General features: G+C 30.6%; 1 protein-coding gene across 1 annotated transcript; it reads right to left on the reverse strand.

The window, feature by feature from the left end:
• Positions 1–2,073: 2,073 nt before the first annotated feature.
• LOC113386379 lies at positions 2,074–18,893 on the reverse strand. The gene is made up of 6 exons (XM_026624162.1): positions 18,753–18,893; positions 18,621–18,687; positions 2,771–3,022; positions 2,431–2,649; positions 2,285–2,330; positions 2,074–2,176 (listed from the first exon to the last, which is right to left on the reverse strand). Exons 1-6 carry the CDS (start codon positions 18,891–18,893, stop codon positions 2,074–2,076), a joined length of 828 nt encoding a protein of 275 aa, XP_026479947.1.
• Positions 18,894–19,566: the final 673 nt, after the last annotated feature.

A 19,566-nucleotide genomic window follows, 5' to 3' on the forward strand; every position in this document is an offset into this window, starting at 1 on the left:
TAGCTTTACCAACAGAATAAAAATTTGTTCCGCTGAAAATTAATCTAAATCAATATTAGTACCATTGTAGATCACCAATATATATATATATATATATATATATATATATATCCATATATATCTATCCCAGTACATTTTGCCGTCGCCCGAGTGCGGCAGCGGCAGCGGCAGTCTCTATGGTGATACCGGCGGTACAACATGCGACTATTATTTACTGCCAAGGGACACACTCGAATGTGCGCGGACTTGGAGCAGAAATTGTTATATACGGTTATTTAGAAATCGATCCATTCTTATGACTGTGCATTCCTTTTCTTTATTGAATAGAACAGGCGAGGGAAGTGGGAAGTAGTTTTGATTCATTTAGGCAAGCCCCGGTATCGATATATCAGACATGGTAATCGAAATATCTATAAGATGTGGGAGAGTTATTTAGTTCATTACACATAAAAACCAGTGGGGCGCATATCATCGTGCCTTGAGGCAAATTGCTGGAATTTTCTGTACCGTAATTAAACATTCAAAAAATAAAAATAATCGGTCAACAAAAATGTCTATGAACAAATATTATAAAAACTAGAATTTGCATTATTTGTTCCTTGTGGACAAAATGTGAAAGCTTATGAGATTAGACGACGTTGTTTATATATGTTTGAATAAAATATATATAAACAAAATTTAATTAAACGGACTTATTGTTAAAATGAACATATTTTATTTCAAATGCATCAATTTCTCGTTCGCGAAATATATGCACTGAGTTAATCATTTTAAATTTTTAGTTTATCAGCTATACAAATACAAAAAGTATTAAAATTTTATTTAAAAAATACTACAGACATGGGATTCAAACCCGATCAGTCTTGACTTTCTTCTCTAGTAACGCAAACGAAAATTGCAGTGACGTGCCAACCAACTCAGCTATAACCACATGCTCACGCACAACGTTATGATTTAATCGGAATTTCTACACTTTTTGCTTTGTATCTTGAAAACGAGTGGACCTGCCTATACGAAAAACTGATCAGTACGTCTCCACATCAATACGAATCGTAAGGATGTATAAAAATTTTTATTTTTGATTTTATTGCGATTACTGTAACCTACCCTGCGGGAAGTTAAATATGTTTAGATCGAATTTCCGTAAAAAATATTTATTTTAAATTTTATATCAGAATTTTTTTACATTTTATAATGAATTCGAGTAAATTGCTCAAACGATCTTAATATACATTTTAATTTTTCAAGTTCCCGAATGAAAAAGTTAATGTTTTTGCCACAAAATTGTATGAAGTCTATACAACTTGTCTTAAGGCAAAATGACACTTACAACTAGTCACATATTCATTTATTACTTTCCTAAAATTTCAACATAGTCTTCTGAAAATTGCTGCACTGTATTTTCAAGATTCAATAAAATTTCAATATAAACTTTATATAAAAACTAAAAAATAATTTTTTTTATATAATAAATAATGGTATGCTTTTGCACTTTTTTACTATTTCTATCAAAAATGTAGTTTTCTCAAATCGTAGTTCATGAAATTTTAAAGCAATTTTACCTAATACACATTTACTGCCTAATTATGCTTATTAAATAATACATCAGATTAAAGTTATATTTTGAAACTTGATAATTATGCTTTATACACACAAATACATTAGTTGCATCTTTGACTCTTTCGCAAATAACGTGACAATTTTTTTTTTTTTTTTGAATTGCGTAAAGAAGATTTTGACCAAAATTTAATTCAAGTATATTTATTGTAAAATTAATACATTCAAATAACTGAATATGAAATAAATTTTCTATTCAAAGTTCAAATCTTCTGATTCTGATAAATTCAAAATAATAAACTAGAACAATACTTGACAAGTTGATCGATCATCATAATTTCATATTTAAGTATGACAGTGTTATAATGCAATAAAATTTACTTTATTCATTGATGCTTTTATTATATTTATTCAAATGTTTAAAATCACATACCATTAGTATTTGCAAAAAATATGAAATAATTGTTACATTCAGTTCCAGCCAATTTAATTAGAGATATAGTCCACAAGTTTCCTTCACTTTCCAGGATTGAATCCTCCTTGATTTAAATAATCATCGTCGTATCCTGATCCAACTAGTTCTCCGTTGGCACAGGCATCTCCTCCTAAATTTAGACAATTCCTTTTTCTAAAAAGTGCATATTGGTATGGATTTAATGCCAAAAATTGCTGTTGATTTAGGAATTTTTGCCTGGCTCTGAATTGTGATATTTTGTTATGGAATGAACGTTTTCCTGGATTGTTGCCTTGATTTAGGTAGTCGTCATCTAATCCTAGAGTAGATAGTAAAAATAATAGATGTAGATGATAAAAAATATGGAAAATTGTTGTCTCCAATATTATTTTTAACTAATGACAAAAATTAATTTTTACCTGATCCTGGTAAAGATCCATTGGAACAATTGTCGTCTCCAATATTAAGACATCTCCTGGACGTTCGTTTTCCTGGATTTGGGCCTTGTGTTAGATAATTAAAGTCCAAACCAGAACCCATAAGATATTGGTATGGGTTATTTCTGTGAAAAGTTGGTCTAAAATTCCAAGATCTTTTTCCAGGATTTGATCCACCATTCAGGTAATCGTCATCGATACCTAAGGAATGAAATATGGAGAGTAAAAATTAATTTTTAGACAACAATTTATTTAATAAAAATAATATGGTCGGTCTTTGAAAGTGAAGTGAATTATTATAATAAATAAATTGATCTTCTACCTGATCCTGGTAAATCTCCAGTGGAACAACTATCACCTCCCAAATTCAAACATCTCTCATCCATCCCAATAGATCTTTTACCAGGATTATGTCCTTCTGTCAGGAAGTCATTATCATTTCCTGATCCAATGATGTCTTCTTCCAAAAGCCGAAATCTAGCAGCAATTTCCGCATTTTTTGCATCAATTACTTCCACATCATCAGATGGACTTCTAGTAGGTTTTGTAGAAACTTGCAAAACTATCGATGACACTGCCAGTAACAACAATATTGTTTTCATCATTTTCAAAAGCTGAATTTACGTTCAATTCTGAATTATATTCGAATCTGTTTGACAATGGTTGGAAATCTGATATTTATATAGTGAACCCCGGCACGGTTTGGATTTTTATCAATTGTAATTGAATAAATATATGATTAATCCGCATATGTCCAATTTTAATTAACTCGTGGATATTAACAACGATAATGTTACAAAAAGCTCATAATACAATATTGGTCTATGATTGCTTATATAGTTATAGGGTGGTACAAAATATCAGGTAAATGATGTATATAAATTTTCTAGAATTTAAACGTAATTCACTGTTTAAAAGGAAATCCACTGTATAAGTCAGATTATTACCGAAGATAACAATTATTTATTTATAATATGAATGTAATTATTCTAGTCGTTATCCAAAATTACAAAACCATACTTTTAGACTCTTTAAGCTTTGTTCACTCTTGTATTCTTCAAGTAACTTTTACATATTTCTAGATAATTTTTAAAACTATTTATTAAGAGTCCACTCCTGCGTGTTACTATGAGTAATATATGTTACTCTAGTACTTGAAATTAAATTAATTTTAAAATATTTTTTTATTGAAATTTTATCACAACATAAAAATAGTTCTCCAATGAATTGTCTGATATAAATGTCGATTGCCATCATAATTGTCTGGCAAACCGACTAGCTATGAAAATTATAACGTCATGAAAGAATTGCAAGTGATGTATAATTTTCATTCAATTTCCTCAAATTGTATGTTTTTTTCTATAAACGCCCTGTGCCGATGATAAAATATGATCATCGCACGCAACAATTGCTGTCGCAATAAATCGCCATGCTCATAGTTTTCATTAAATTTAATTAAGCCTCGAACCATGCGATGCTTTTTTGTCAAAGAGCCTGTCACGGGGAAATTTTTTTAAAAAAATTGTATGAAATTTTAAAAGACACTTGTCTAATATATATACCTTATCCAGGGGTCAATTCTACGATAATATAATATTGTGGTAACGCTAACGGTTCTATATTTGTATTAGTTGACAGTAAAAACTATCAAAACGCTGTTTATTTGCTGTGCGATCAGGCGTTTAACACATAGAACCTAACTTCACGTATGTGTTATCAAAGAGGCATCAGAAAGTTGCACTTATGATAAAATTGTTATTTACGTTTATGCGTTTTGTATGTTAAGTTTTAGTGTGAAATGCCTAAAAGCTCCGCAAATGCAAAACGTTTTGACAGTTTGTTACCACCAACTCATACGAACATAGACCCGCTTTATCGCATTATCATTACATTTCCATTTAATTTAGGAATTGGCACTTAAGTTCATTATATTTTTTATAATATAACATAATAGTTTAAAACAAAAAATGATAATTATTTAGGATAAATAATTATAATAAAAATTAAACTTATCAAAAAATAGTCTGTCCTCCAACGTGTGGATTAAATTTTATTATTTTGCCTATAAAAATATTAAAAAAAATATTTCATTTATTTTCACAACTATTTTAATTCCATTATAAAAACGTGAAATCGTTCGTAATTTTTCAATTTACCCGGCTATATCGAATTAAAATATTGAATTGGAATATTATCGGTCGTTAGCTCTTGGACTAATTACATTCCGTTGTTCGAATGAACGCTCGAGATTAATCAATTTTATTTATTTAATAATTATTCGCTTTGGTCGCTACTCACTCATACAAATAGAAATTAAATAGGGGAAACTAGAGTGATAGTGAAATATTTTGTTTTCTTGTATTGAATTTTGTCATAGTTAAGATAGACTTTTTTATCTGTTTAAATTTCACCCAAAAAGGACGAAAAATACATGTTGCATAAAATAAAACTAATTGCTGGTAATTAACTACTAATGTTTAACTCACAGCAAAATAACAAACAACTTATACAAGTAACTTTAAGTAAATTATTAGAAGAAATCAAAATCTATAAAACTTATTTGTAGCTCTTTAAAAGTAATGCGGTCTACAGATCGTGTTAATGTAGGACGCTGACTCAATGCAATGATGGAAACTTGTTTGTACAAACATACGTACTCGTACTTCATTTTTTATTCCCAGTCTCTCCTATTTATGCGGTTTTTAATCAGAACATCCTGAGTTTACATATGTTTTACTTTGCCTTTGATATCAAGCAGTAGTGACATCAGTTTTCATTCTTTAAAAGAAATGCGGTCTACAGATCACGTTAATGTAGGATGCTGGCTCAATGTTTTAATGGAAACTTGTTCGAACAAACATACTTTATCTTTCTTATTTGGATCCAATCTCAAAATCTGTACCCTGGAACAACTGCACCCAGTCCCTTCTACTCCCTTCCCTTCGTCTCCTTCTAAATTTGAGTTTCGGTTAGCCCGATATCAAGCAGTATTTACATCAGTTTTCACATATAATATATCGAAATTCAGACATGATTTTTTTTTAATTATTGGACTTTCAAATATCAAATCGAAACCAGATATGATTTATTAACGCATAAAATTATACAAACTATTTCCTATATATAGAAAAGCAGATTTTTTCTTTTATATAGTAAACATTTTATATCCTAACCTAATTGTTCTTGCATTAAATCAGTTAGGAATTGGAACAACAAAAATACTAGCATTTTTTAAAATAATTGCTGATTTGCTAATGTTTTAATTATATATTTTCCATTGTGCATAAAACACATATTGTTCTACAAAATTTTCGATAAAAATTACAAGTAATATTATAATTATTATTAAAAGTTGGTGTTTATATTTACGTGTATTTTGTTTCAAATATTAAAAAAGCAGACTATCATAAATTTATTTTTCGATAAGCTCAAAGTGAAAATTGTAAAAAATAGGATTAGCAAATAATATATTCATATCAACTTGCAGGTTGAAAAAAATTGTTGTATTTTACGTCAATATATTTTTTTCGTATTGAATTTTACATAAATAAGTTTTATATAAGATAATCAATAGTTACATACTTTATGATGTTGCAATAACTAATTAAACCAAAGGTACTACACGTCACTGGTCACATTTACTGGGCGATCATATTATTCTGTTGTACCCTAAAATATAAATTCATTTATATACACGTATATATATATATATATATATATATATACATTTGTGTATTATATGTCCGTTTTTTATCGCGGTAGGCCATACGCCGCTCGAATATTGATTGCTATTTTACATACGCAATCTACCTACAATACAATAGAAGAACAGGGGTACATAGTATTAAATTTGTATTAGTATTTATTTCCATACAAACAGATTTTTTTCCATTTTGATTATTGATTCGAGCCGTTTGTTTATTATGCGTATTTATTATTTAATCAAAATTGTTTAATACCGTTGTCAATGACAGTCGACGGTTCAATGGAATTATTCAATTAAAATAATCTTCATGTGTTATGAAACAAGGAGAAACGATTTGACAACCGTCATCGTTTGTTTTCATTTTTTTATATAACAATGGAAAAAGATTTAAAAAAAATAAAATTCGAATTTGAAAGCTGAAACATCGAAACCAGGCTCAATTATTTTAGTGATGGTATTTCTAATTTTTCCTTGATTGGTCATTTTTACAATATGATAAAAGAAACTAGTAGTAGTACATTTATAAATGTCTAGAGTTACACACAAATGTAAGTTTATCATCATTAAATATTTTAATAGAAATCTTTAATATGAATACCTGTGAATACCTGTTACCACGCAGGTACCTTCGTCCATTATATTACCTCATAAAGTTGCGTTAAATATTCTCAGCTAGTGCACGCAGTTTATTACGGTTAATTTAATAGATCCAGTGCTGAATTCATTATTATTTCCATCAACCAACCCTTCTTCTTCATTCCAAAGTTTACAGTCTGAGAGAAAACTAGGCCGACTTGCTTTATATTTCATACATCGTTCATTAAAGAAAGGACAAATTCGAGTAATGTTCATATTTTAATTAAAATAAAAAGACTTGCTTTTTTTTAAGATAAGATAATATTAGGAAATGCATTTTTATCCGGAGAATAAGTTTATGTTTTTGCCGGAAGCGAATCGAACCAAATTCAGAAGGCACTTCTAGTCAATGATAATTTTATAACATTTAAATAATATACATTTATAAAAACCTTGACCGATCAGTTGCGTCCCCTTGTTACTTGCTTACAAAATATTGTCAGCACAGTTGCCAAAAAGTTTCTGTGTTTTGAAATCACGACCCGGGTGCCAAAGTAACCGGGCCGTTGTCGCATGTTTCAGGTGTCGAAGTAATCATTTAATAATTGCCTTTTTTTATTTTTTCAGGTTGTGATTTCTTGTAAACACATCAAAGATTGTGTTGACCCATGGATGACTTAGATACATCCAAACATTATGAGGGGTAAGTGCTATACATTTTTTATAGTTATTTGCAATTTTGTATAAAATGAGAAAGTGTAGATTTTTGTGTCCAGTATCTTGATTACATCCTGTCGTTCGTTAATTTGATTTGAATTTTCATTTAAATCTATTTTGACATTAAACAATATCCTTAATCTTAGCTGCTTAGCAAAGCATGGCTATGGTTTTCTCCCAGACGAAGAGAACTCTCCTAGCGTTTAATCATTAAATATTAGAAGCGGTTAGAAGCATAACTAGAAGCACTAGCAGAACCGAAAGCATAGCCTTGTGTTTAGGAATTTACTTTACTTACATTTGTGTTCCATTCCATTCATAATCAGCTTGCGAAAACTTGTAGATCGTATATAGATGCGTGCATTCGGCATAGTAGGAGAGACTGGATACATTTGTGCGTCTAATTTACTAGTTAGCTAAGAGAAAAGTAAACGAAATGGTAATTTGAACTATGTCTCCCTTGTACTTTACCTCAAAATCAGTATAGTATACCACAATGTGTTTATTCCGGTACAACATGAGAAGAAATTGGATTTGAAATTAAGATTCATTCCTATGGCATTGGCTTTTGGTATTGCAAGTTCATGTACTGCAAGTTTTTGATATTGTGACGTATCCAAAATGATGTGTATGCATGTATACATTCGGTTGTGTAAGGCTTGTTTAAATATCTTTTATCCAATCTGGATGGTTCAAATGTGGTCGATTCTTATTTACAATACCTTTAGGTTTTAATTAAAGAGAAATGTATCCACTTGAATATATTTGATGAGAGTAAACCTCATTTCAAATAAGGCATAAAATTTTGTCCACAACATGAATGTATGTCTATATGTATCTAACAATGTATTTTGCACCTTTATATAAATTGTTATAAAAACTAACGGTGTATGGCATCGTGCCTTAAAATTAAATGTTTCTTTTAAAATAACTCCAAGCGAACAAATTTGCCTGCACTGCCATCAACATATTATCGACGTCAGTTGGATGCTTTTTTCTAATATTTGCAGTATCAGTTTATCTTATTAAATTTATTTATAAACACCTTGCTTATAAATCAATATATTGATTTCTTATCGATCAAATTGGGTGGTTCATGCAACTTATCTTGAGGTAAAAACCATAAAATACTGAAAACGCCTAACAAATCTTGCATTATAAAATCATAGCAACTACATAGCAAAACATAAATAATTTCCAACCAATTCCGACGATCTCTTAATCCACTTTCAACTAAAATTCTCCATCGTCGGTCATTAATTTCCGATTTTGTACCTTTTGAAGCAATAAATAAACAAAGAGGTTTGAATTTTGCAATGGGACCAGCGTCGCCGCCACAGGTTGCCTAGCGAAAACCCATATGGGACTATTAGAGAAGACTTATTCACAATTTCGCAGATATATCCTCCTTATATAGAACGTACAAAACCCTCTTTGGATAAATATACATAAACATATTTACTTATTCACCGCGCTTTAGTCCCAAAAGCCAACTCCCGAGGTAAATAAATTATATGTGAAGAGAAGCAAAAACAACATTGAAAGCGCCAGTAGTAGAATGTACACATAAACGGATGATGGAACTTACAGATATATCGTAGGGGACACCGGGGGAAAATAATAAAAAAATATTCTACGTACATTGAGAGTTTTCACCACTTTCTGGTGATTTCCTGCGTCGTTGTAATAAATTTCATTAAGACGTTTTCTGACGTGAATGCCATTGCATTCATTGTCATAAATTCTATATCATTCAAATTTTACAGTCAATTATTAACTTCCCGAGGGAGAAGTTTATGTTGTCATAAAAAAATCTGATCTAATTTTGTTTTTTCGACGTTTCAAGCCATTCTGAAACCAAATTTGGAAAAAGTATGTGTGTGTGTGAGTGCGTGTGCATTAACAGATTTTTTTGTATTTAATTCTATACAACCAAAATGTATTTCATAGTCAGTTGCTCATTGGAACAATTACTACAATTTGTTTTTTACTCATTTATTTACTTTTTGTTCTTTTTGTGATTATTATTATTAGTATTATTTCTTATTATTATTATTTATTTGTGATTATTGTGTAATTTAGCCATATTACTCATAGGGTGTGTAAACAACTCTGATTGTTATATAATATGAAAAATAAAATCTATACGACCTGACCTTTTGTAACCTGTTAAGATAGTGACTAACTAATTCTTTAGGAATTTTTGTATAATCTTATGTTTTCTAGTAGTCAATAATTAATTTGGACAATCAAGTTGCGTAAAATAGATGCGTCTTACAGGACGTGGATGCTATAGCATTCATAGTACATAACAATGAAAATATGATAATTTAACTACCCCGATAAACGGTCAAATCAATTTTTGGATATCACAACCAAAACCAATTTAAAAACTTGTGGTGCACGGCATCGTGCCTTGAAGCAAATTGCTGGAACTTTCCGTACCAAAAACTAAATTTATGAAAAACACTTTGCTAAAAATAAATTTTAGAGAAATTTAGAAATTTTTGTGTAAACAATGGTACGAAACACAAAATGTACACACACATACACACATACATACCTGCATGCATACACACGCATGAACTTCCCAAAATGTGAAAATAAAATACTTAATTATGAAAAATTAATATCGAGCTGTACATTTTTCTACTGTTTATTTTGAAAATTGTTTTTCCTTCTCACCAAAAACTGTTCTTACCTTTTGCATTTTTATGTATAATATTTTATTGTAAATAATTCGTTTTTAGTTTAATACGTATGTAATATATATTTACATTCACTAAGTAAGATGAAGTAATAATTAGTCGAGTATGGCTTCGTGTCTTAAGGCAAGTTGCTGGAACTACTCCCAGGGTAATGAAATGTTCGAGGAATATTAAATGTTTTCAAATAAATTATTATAAGTACTGTAATATTGTCTAATATTTTTATAAGAATTTTATTTATAAGAATTATATGAACTGAATTACAAAGTTAAAATTATTCATTTAAATTATTTAAGTGAGCTTTAGAGCTTTAGCCAGAATTAATATTAAAATCTGAATTATTTTGAGCAGTTACTTTGTCAAAACAAGCAGAAAGTTTTTTGAATCATTTAAATCGGATACTTAGTTCTTTCAAAAACTGCCATTTTCTGTACATTTAGATCTGTATCTCCGAAACGGCGGGACCTGTCTTTACCAAAAACTAATCAGCTCATCTTAATTAATACTCGTCATGAGCTCAATTCAAACCACACAAAACTGTGCTCACTGTTCGATGTGAGCAGCACAGCCAACTGGTTTAGTAACTGTATGCGAATTTAAAAACAGTGTCACTTTTCTACAATTTCCTCTACATTTAATATGCTGACGATATTATTACTTACTTGCCGAACGGCCACGCCGACTCTTATTTGTCTAACTGGCATCGGCAAATCGCACATAATATATTTGGAATTGGAGGGTTTTTAGATCCTTTATCAATTTACTTTGCGCAGTTTACGTTTATTTACTTTCGAAGTATATATTTAGATGATGATCGTACTTATTTCGACTGAAATATAATCCACACTTTTCGACTAATGACGCAAATACATAAGGACGTAAATCTCGTACTGTATTTGCACAACGGAATGTTTACTTTAAGTTTCAAAATTCATTAAGGTCTTATGGAAGACAAGAATTTAAAATATTCTACAAGTCGATTATAAGATATAATTAATATACTTGATTGTATATTGGTAAGATTTGCTGATTTTTTAAGTAAAACTTCTTTAGGCTATATTAGACACTTTACAGATTTACTTAATCTGTAAAAATGCATTGGAAGTCGTATTACGCCCAAACTGTTTGTCATTCGCTTCGATGAAATCATTTCTATACAAGTCGATCGTGATTGGTTGTCGTGTTACGTGCGAGAGATCTTTGGATCGTACGTCACCAAAAGCATGAAGCATATTGTTCGCATAATGTCATTAGATTTTAAGATTACGTTGTAGTTACTTTTATATAATTACTAACTCGCAACAATATTCTGGGACTATCATATTTGAAATATATAATTTTAAATGAAATTTTGGTATTACTACTGCTTGATATCAAGCTGCCCAAGCTATGAAGCATCCCAATTGTCCCAAGCATCGAATAGTGATTTTTAATAAAGGGCAAAAACTATGTGCGGAATAAATAGTTTAACTTTTTGTCAAAATTGATAATTTACAGTAGGTTTAATTTACAGTAGGTACATGAACTATGTCCTCAACTTATATAAGTACATATATCGTATGGTCGCGAATCTGCATGTAACAATACACAGGCTTATAGTCGTCGAGTCTGGCATAGAAGTCTTGTTTAATAATTCAGTATACGAACTCGGAATATAATGTTCGAGATATATATACCGCACGTACCTACCTACCTCTGCATTCAAGACTAAGTTAAAGTTTCCTTTAAGTTTTCGACTGGTATCGAACCCAGATCTTCGACTTGCCGGAACTGTGTATGGTAATTATGTATTGATAGCGCAGAATGCAAAATACGTGATTAGTATTGTAATTCCATCTAGGAATAGTTCCAGAGGTGAAAGCAATGATTGTTAGGACAAAGTTTCAAGTGATGTCTTTAAATTTTCTGTACTTCTAGATTGGAGACATTAATAAATATGATAGTTGATGACATGACTACATTTTATTTAATAGCTTCTACAATATTTAGTGCTATTTTTAATTTATTCATTCATTTATTCCACAGGTACGAAGTCGTAAAGCGTAAAAAGCAAGCTAGTATCAAAGAGCAAAGTTTATCATAACAATAAAAGCCACACGTTTTTACAATGTAACTCGGCATAAATGAAAAAGTTCGTAAAAATAAACGCCAGTAAAGCACTGTAAAACTGTAATAATTCTTCAGATTATACAACATAAGCCTAAGAAATATGCCGTCGGTCTTCTCAGTAGTGCGGCCGGAGTCACGCACGACACATATGTCACGGGGACAGGGATGGGGATGAAAATGCACTTTTATAATAATATTTCCAAAGGGGGGCAATCTATTAATCACGCGATCGATTTTTTGGAGTTTTGGACTCCTGCTCGCCATTGGCGAAACTAGTGATATTTAGAATTACTCTCCCTCCTCCACCAAACATCACGTGTAAATTTAGTTACGTAAAACTTTTTGAGCGAATTTTCTCGAATTTACGAAATAACGTAACATTTTTGTTTTGATTTTGAAAATTTTAGTAAATTCTACCCCACGTGATTTTTCGTGATTTTTTGTCAAATCCTCCTAAAAACCTCACATCATTAATGGACGTCCCCAAAGAAGTTTGTTTATGCAAAAAATCCGAATTGATAATTTCATGCTGTCTCGACGTTTCAATTCACTCTGAATCGTATGAGACCAAATTTGAAGAAAAAATATGTGTTTTTGGTAGATTTTTGATCATTCGTTTGTCAAAAACTGTTGAACCTATTTCAAAAATTTAAAAGCCATTTGATGTAACTCGGTAAGGACTAGCATTGGTCACTTTTCTACGATGATCAGCCAAGCCGTTTCTTTATAACAAGCAGAAAAGTGTTCATTCTCGTTTTATCCCACAATTTCTGATTGATTTTTAAAATTTAAAAACTCTTCTAAAGATATTGGTTAAGAATCGCTTTGATTAGTTGTTGGTAAATATTGGACTGGCCTTTTCTTTGTAATAATTAATTTTTTTTGACGATATAAGCAGTCTGAAATAATATAAGCCTCTGAAAAGTGGTGTATTATATAAATTCAGTAAAATTCGTATTAATAGCACCTTTTAGACCATACACTGAGCATTTTCATACAGTTAAAATTCTCACTAAGACTAGTTTTTAACAACTATACGATCATAACAGTTGTAAATTTTATCGTCACAATTATAATAGTTGCTAAAAACAATGTTTGTTGGATTTAGGTCGATTTTATATACGTTAATGAGTTTTTGTAGCTTTGCTTAAAGCTAAATACTACTAACAGCCAGTCACATATCTTTTTCGTATTGTTTCCAAGTAGATAGATGTCACTACTGCTTGACATCAGGCTGTCCGAAGCATGTATCGAAGATAAAACAGGGAGAGAATATCTTAAAATAAAAAAATAATTGAAGGATCTGAATAGCGTGTTGATATAACATTTTTCTCATATTTAAATAAAAAGTTGTGACTATACTAAATAGTAGAATGAATAAAATTTTATTGTAATTCTTCAACATACTTCGGACATCTGATGCATTTACTTTCGAATTGTTGCTATCTCAATTTTTATATTTTTGTTTTAGAAGCTGTTTTTTTTTCTTACGTGTTTTAGAAGCTATGGAGATGAGTTCAAACCTCAAAGACATGCTTTTTCACAAAGTAACCCAAAGGTTTACCCATAAATATTTGATAAATTTTATTATTAAAATTTTCTAATAATGATGTTTTTAAAAATGTTGCTTTCTGTATTTTTAAGTAAAAACACTACTGCTTAATATTAGGTTATCCAAAGTGAAGCTATTTCAGATGTGGGTAATAGATTTTGACAATTAAATACGCTGTAAAAATTCATAAAACCAAACATATTGCGTCATAATTAGCTAGTTAACTAACATTATGTAGTCTGCTCATAAGTTAAACTATACTTTCTCATATCAATAAAAGTAAACTATGTAAATATCAGCACAATCAGGCGAAAAAAAATTTTTTTTTCAAAAGTAATTTTTTTTTTTAAATTTAAATTTCTCAAAAAATTTAAGGTTTTTTTTTCATTTTTAATACAACATTATTTAATTAAAAAGCACCATAAATTACAAATATTTTGTAACGATATTATTATGATGTGTATTACACTAAGTTTACTAACTGGTTTTACACTTACAATCATTTGTCATTTGTCCTATTTCATACTGAACATCAAATATTTGAACATACTAGAAAAATGTCTAAACAAAATGCCAATCTATTGACTAATCCAGATATGATGATATTAGTTATACATCAACTGCAATATAAATTGGATTTTTAAAAACCTCAAATTTACCCTAAATATAAATTTCATTTACAATTATCTCACCCCTGTCCCCTGATATAAAGTTTCCATCGTCTCATGATCAAAATGGCACGAGACATGCGTGTCCCGCGGCGCTTTAAATGTCGAAAGAGAATTAGTTCTAGCTTTAACTTCAGCTTCAGCTTTAGTTTTAGCATTATCTTCGGCGTCGGCGCAATACGGGGAATACTCGAATGCGATACAAAACACAACAGTTGAGTCGAGTCGAGTCCCTTGCCCCGGGGTTAATTGATGATAAATATGCAAATAGTTCACTAGAATCGGAGTAACCAGCGAATCTTAGAAGTATAGTATAGTAGGTACTAGTAGCTCTTTGATTCTTGATTGATAGTTGGAGTTTGAATCGAATTCTGTCTAAATGGATTCATGGGTATTCGATTTAGGTAATTGAAACAGGTTGATTTGATCAAGTTGTCTATAATTTTTCTAGGAGACTGGGTACGGTTGTGCCAGGGTAGGGTAGTGACAGTTGTTGTCCCAAATATAAAGTATGTTGGTTCTAACAAGTTTACATTATTAACTTCCCGCAGGGTAAGTTATCTTGTAATTGTCTAAAAATCGAAATCAAAAATTTTTGCATTTCTCGACGTTTTGAAAGTTTCTGAACATTTTGGCATACTTCAGAAAAATGGATGGGTGTGTGTGTTTATGTATGCATAGATACAATTTTTCGTCCACGTTTTCGAGCGCACGAAACAACCGATTTGAATGGTTCAAAAAAGATTCGATTCCTATCGATAGGGAGATGTGCTGATTAGTTTTTGGCAAAGGCAGGTCTAGCAGTTACGGAGATAAAGAGCAAAGAGTGCAGAAAATAAAAATCCAGTTTTTGAGAGAACGGAGCATCCGATTTGAATGATCTAAAAAGCATTTAATTAGTAATGATTGGGAGAAGTGGTTATTGGTTTTTGATAAAGGCAGGCCCAGCCATTTCGAAGATACAGAGCTTATTGTGCAAAAAATGGCAGTTTTTGAGGGAACTAAGCGTCCGATTTAAATGATTCAAAGAACTTTCTGCTTGTTTTAACAAAGTAATTGATTTAGGAAAAAAAAATTTTACCATTATGATACTATTCTATTCAATTGGATTGACGATTCTCCCTAAGCATAAATTAAAGATTATACTTTACTGATGCCTATAAGTTTTTTGACAAATGGTAGAAGTCATAATCAATGTAAATATTAAATTATGGACGTAGATTTAGAACAAGTTTATTCTTTTCTCAAAATCTATCGATGGTACTTTACTATAATAACTGACAATTTTTTTTGAAACGAATAAAATCAAAACTATGTAAAAGTAAAATAAAAAACAGAACTTTCTGATATGTGTGTTAATTGTCTTAAAAAATCAAACTTGAGATTTAGCTATAAAATTGAATATAAAATTAAAATGCTTACCTGTTTTTTTTTTAGAACACAGTTCTAGTTTTTTCTGAAAACTAATAATGCAATTTTCAATTGATATTTTTCAAACACATTTATATTATTTGTCATTATATTTTTCATAGAGCACAACCAAGTTCTTGTATGTCCTAAAATTACACCTCTTACTTTTGTAAAATTATAGCGATGTTTGAACAAGATTTTAGAAAAATGTCAGCAATATTTTAGTTATAGTAAATAGTAAAGTCAGAGTGAATTTAGGAGCAAGTTATAATCTTGTTGGAATAATGCTTTAATTGAGTAACAATTAAGTTAGAATCTTCTTGGTATTAATTTGTTTGGTATTATTAACATTTCAGTAAAAATCAAATTCGAATATAATAAAAGTTTAGTAATAATCCTGCAAAAACCCAGTTTGAATATAATGAGAACTTAGTAAGAATCAAGTAAATATATAGGTTATTTCATTGAGAATTCCACAGATTATATTCATCTTAGAAATTTTATCTAAATAGAAAAATAGATTTAAGTTGGACCCTTACTAGATTCCAACTAGATTCTAACTTGCATATTATTTGAACAAAACTTGGGTCCACGTATAGTCTACTTAGGTTATAGTCTCAAAAACGGCTGGTTCTATAATGTATGTAATTAAATAATAAAATATAATTTATTTAAAAATATAATGAAATTGTTAAATAATTTAAAGTTAGTTAATACCATTAGATATTGTGATACTGTGATATTGTTTGAATGATATCAATTAGAAATTGCATGGATTAAATTTTCTGTGTCTAATATTGATTATTATTCTTTCATGGTTTAACATTATTTGTTTCTACCTTACAAGATACCTAATTGAAAATGAACGTTTTTCTCGTTCCTCTTAATTTATTAGACGAACGAGCGATGCGTACAAGTCGTACAAAATGAGTTCGCGGCGTTTAAAGCAAAAAGGTTAGATTAATATTCAGTCATTACAAAACATGAATAATTCAAATAAATTTATGCAAAGATAATTACGTAACCAGAAATATATAACGAAGGCGAAATAATTGCACGCGTTTATCTTCCGCTTCGTTTTAACGGTGACAATCGGGGAAAAAATTAACTGATTTTTAATACACCGACGGAACGAACTAAATTTGAATAATCTATTGTTGGAGAAATTAGTGTTTATTGACGCTGAATACAGTTTATCTTCGTATTAATTGGTAGTTTTATGAGCTAAACGCCTAATCCCATAGCAACAACATAGATTTTGACAATTTGTTACTACCAATTCATACGAAAATAGATTTGTAGCATAGCATTAGCGAATGTAGCTAAAATAATCAAAGATCACACTTTTACAGCAAGTATCTCTTCAAATAAAACTTGTTCGACCTGCGGCTACTTCCTCTATCTGTTTCCTTCCCTTGGTGGTGGGAATATCTCTATGAAATATTGAAATACCGATTCCATGCCCTATCTTACAAGTCTGCGAATAGAGTCTATATATTTTACGGTTATTGGAAATATATCACGATATGATATACCCGCATAAAAGGCAAAACCCTAGCCCGATCGCTTTACTCCTATTCGTAGATAAATATTCAGTTTACTTGTAAATGACTGAGTACGATGAAGCAGATATGAAATTCATCTCGAGCACGCTTTACTGGCTTTGAATTAAATTTTGAAAGAGATGTGATAATATTGCTAGATTTCTGAGTGTTTTGTATCCATTTCATACATATTTGTATTTATTAACTTAAATAAATGGTACTAAGATGGAAATATTTATACTGAACTAGCAAACCCGATGAACTCCGTTTCGCCACCAGATGGTTTCGTCAGAAAGATGAAGAATTTTTTGTTTGTTTTATATTTGAAAAAGAAAAATTTGATTTCATAACACAACAGTAATGAATTTATTTCGATTACAAAAATGAAGTGTTTTTTAGTTGAACTTTTCTAGGTAAATGAAAATGAATCCGCAAATTATCCGTTGCATTGAACTGCTCTTTGGTAAACCACATTTTTTGTTTTTTGGCCTGACGTTAACACAAACAAAGCGGATGCTTTTCCAACTCTTGAACAGGCAACGTATAACTGCCCAGGTGAAAAACAATGATTTTCTAAATAATCTATTTGAAATTTATCCCGCAAACACTAAGCGATTGACCTTGCGACATGTTAATTGTCATTGCGAACGCAATGCGAACTGGAAATTTCAATCGTTTGAACCCAAACGGAAGACCAGTCGGAATCATTGGTATGTCACTAAATCGCCAGCAATGTTTGATTGAATGGTGAAATTCAGTGCTCGTACATCATTATTGTTTGCGGCGAGAATTGCCCGTTGACCTAACCAAGCATAATTCTGATAATTCTCACTAATGTCATTACTCGGATTTTTAATTACGGAGCGTGAAGTTCCAGCAATGTGCATTAAGGCACGATGCCATGCACCACCAATTTTCTTAGCTATAAACCTTGCGGAGCCCGAGACTTTTCCACCGAATGCAAAATTGTCAAAATCGGTTCGTGCGTACTGCAGTTATATCGTCAGGAAGGAAAAACCGACTTATTTTTATATATACGAGTATATGTAGATAAACTCTCGTATTTAGATAAAGGCTTTCAATAAGAAGTTTTAGGTTCAATACCCACCTTGGGCACTACTAATGAGACTATTACCTCAACAATTGATGAACTCTGCTATCGATTATTGACCTTCAATCTACCTGCCAAAACTTCCCAAGCACCGTCATAATCGAAATTTGACTCATCTACCTCTTGCTCATCATATTTCTGGATATAATATTGAATATAAACTATAACTACAACTAGTTCATATCGGTCAGAGGAGGGTTTACGACAGCATTGGCATGTGGATAACCAGCAATCCCTTCATTGCCTAATATTGAAGGTACTGGCTTCCTTAGAGCTTCCCTCGGGCGCACTTTGTATGGTAAATTTATGCTCATGTGCAACTTTAGAGCAAAACTAACCGACATAGTAACGATACACCGAAGGAAAAGACTAGATTACCTATGACAAATGTTTTTTCCTACTTGATTTGTTTTGTGGTTGTGGAGTTCTAGATTTTTGCATAAACATATTGTTAGTTACTTCTAACAAAGGTAATTTTTGGGGTAGTATTTTCTCGAGGACTAGTGGTACACCAGAGAAGGTGTACTTCCGTTAGAAAACATACTATTCATATTTTCAAGTGAAAACGAATGTCAAATTCTAAACTTGATAAATTTTTTTAATACAACAGCTTATCCTAGGCTTATAATATTTTACTGTGTTCAGACTATGATTTTGTTATGAATCCGTTCAGCCGTTTTTAAGAAAAGTTGGATAAAATGTGAAAAATAACTCACGCACTCTAGAGATATCTCACAGGAGATAATTTTTTTAAATGCATTTACACCCAACATATTGTCTTAAAAAATTGTTCTATTTTGATAAAATACATACATTGCTGGGAAGTTAAAAATGAGTTCCAATATATTTAGTATGAAAATTGATTTACACTGCCCGCGAATCTTGAAAATTTCAAATTATTTTTGAACTTAAAATGCACAGTTGTGATTATTTGATGATTATTTATGATTAATTCAAATAATGCTATTTTCCACAAATCCGCATATTTATACATCAACTTTTTTATTCCTAAACTAT

The sequence above is a fragment of the Ctenocephalides felis genome, unplaced genomic scaffold (genome assembly GCF_003426905.1).
Source record: "Ctenocephalides felis isolate EL2017-DRISC unplaced genomic scaffold, ASM342690v1 CF-g0.4_SCAFFOLD_03571, whole genome shotgun sequence".
Classification (NCBI taxonomy): Eukaryota; Metazoa; Arthropoda; class Insecta; order Siphonaptera; family Pulicidae; genus Ctenocephalides; species Ctenocephalides felis.

Coding starts and splice junctions, on each gene's coding strand:
- LOC113386379 (XM_026624162.1), bottom strand. CDS start 18,893: ATGTCGGTTAGTTTTGCTCTAAAGTTGCACATGAGCATAAATTTACCA. Junction 3,023..18,620: donor TGCTTGGGAAGTTTTGGCAG/GTAGATTGAAGG, acceptor TGTTACTGGCAG/TGTCATCGATAGTTTTGCAA. Junction 2,331..2,430: donor TGGATCTTTACCAGGATCAG/GTAAAAATTAAT, acceptor TATCTACTCTAG/GATTAGATGACGACTACCTA.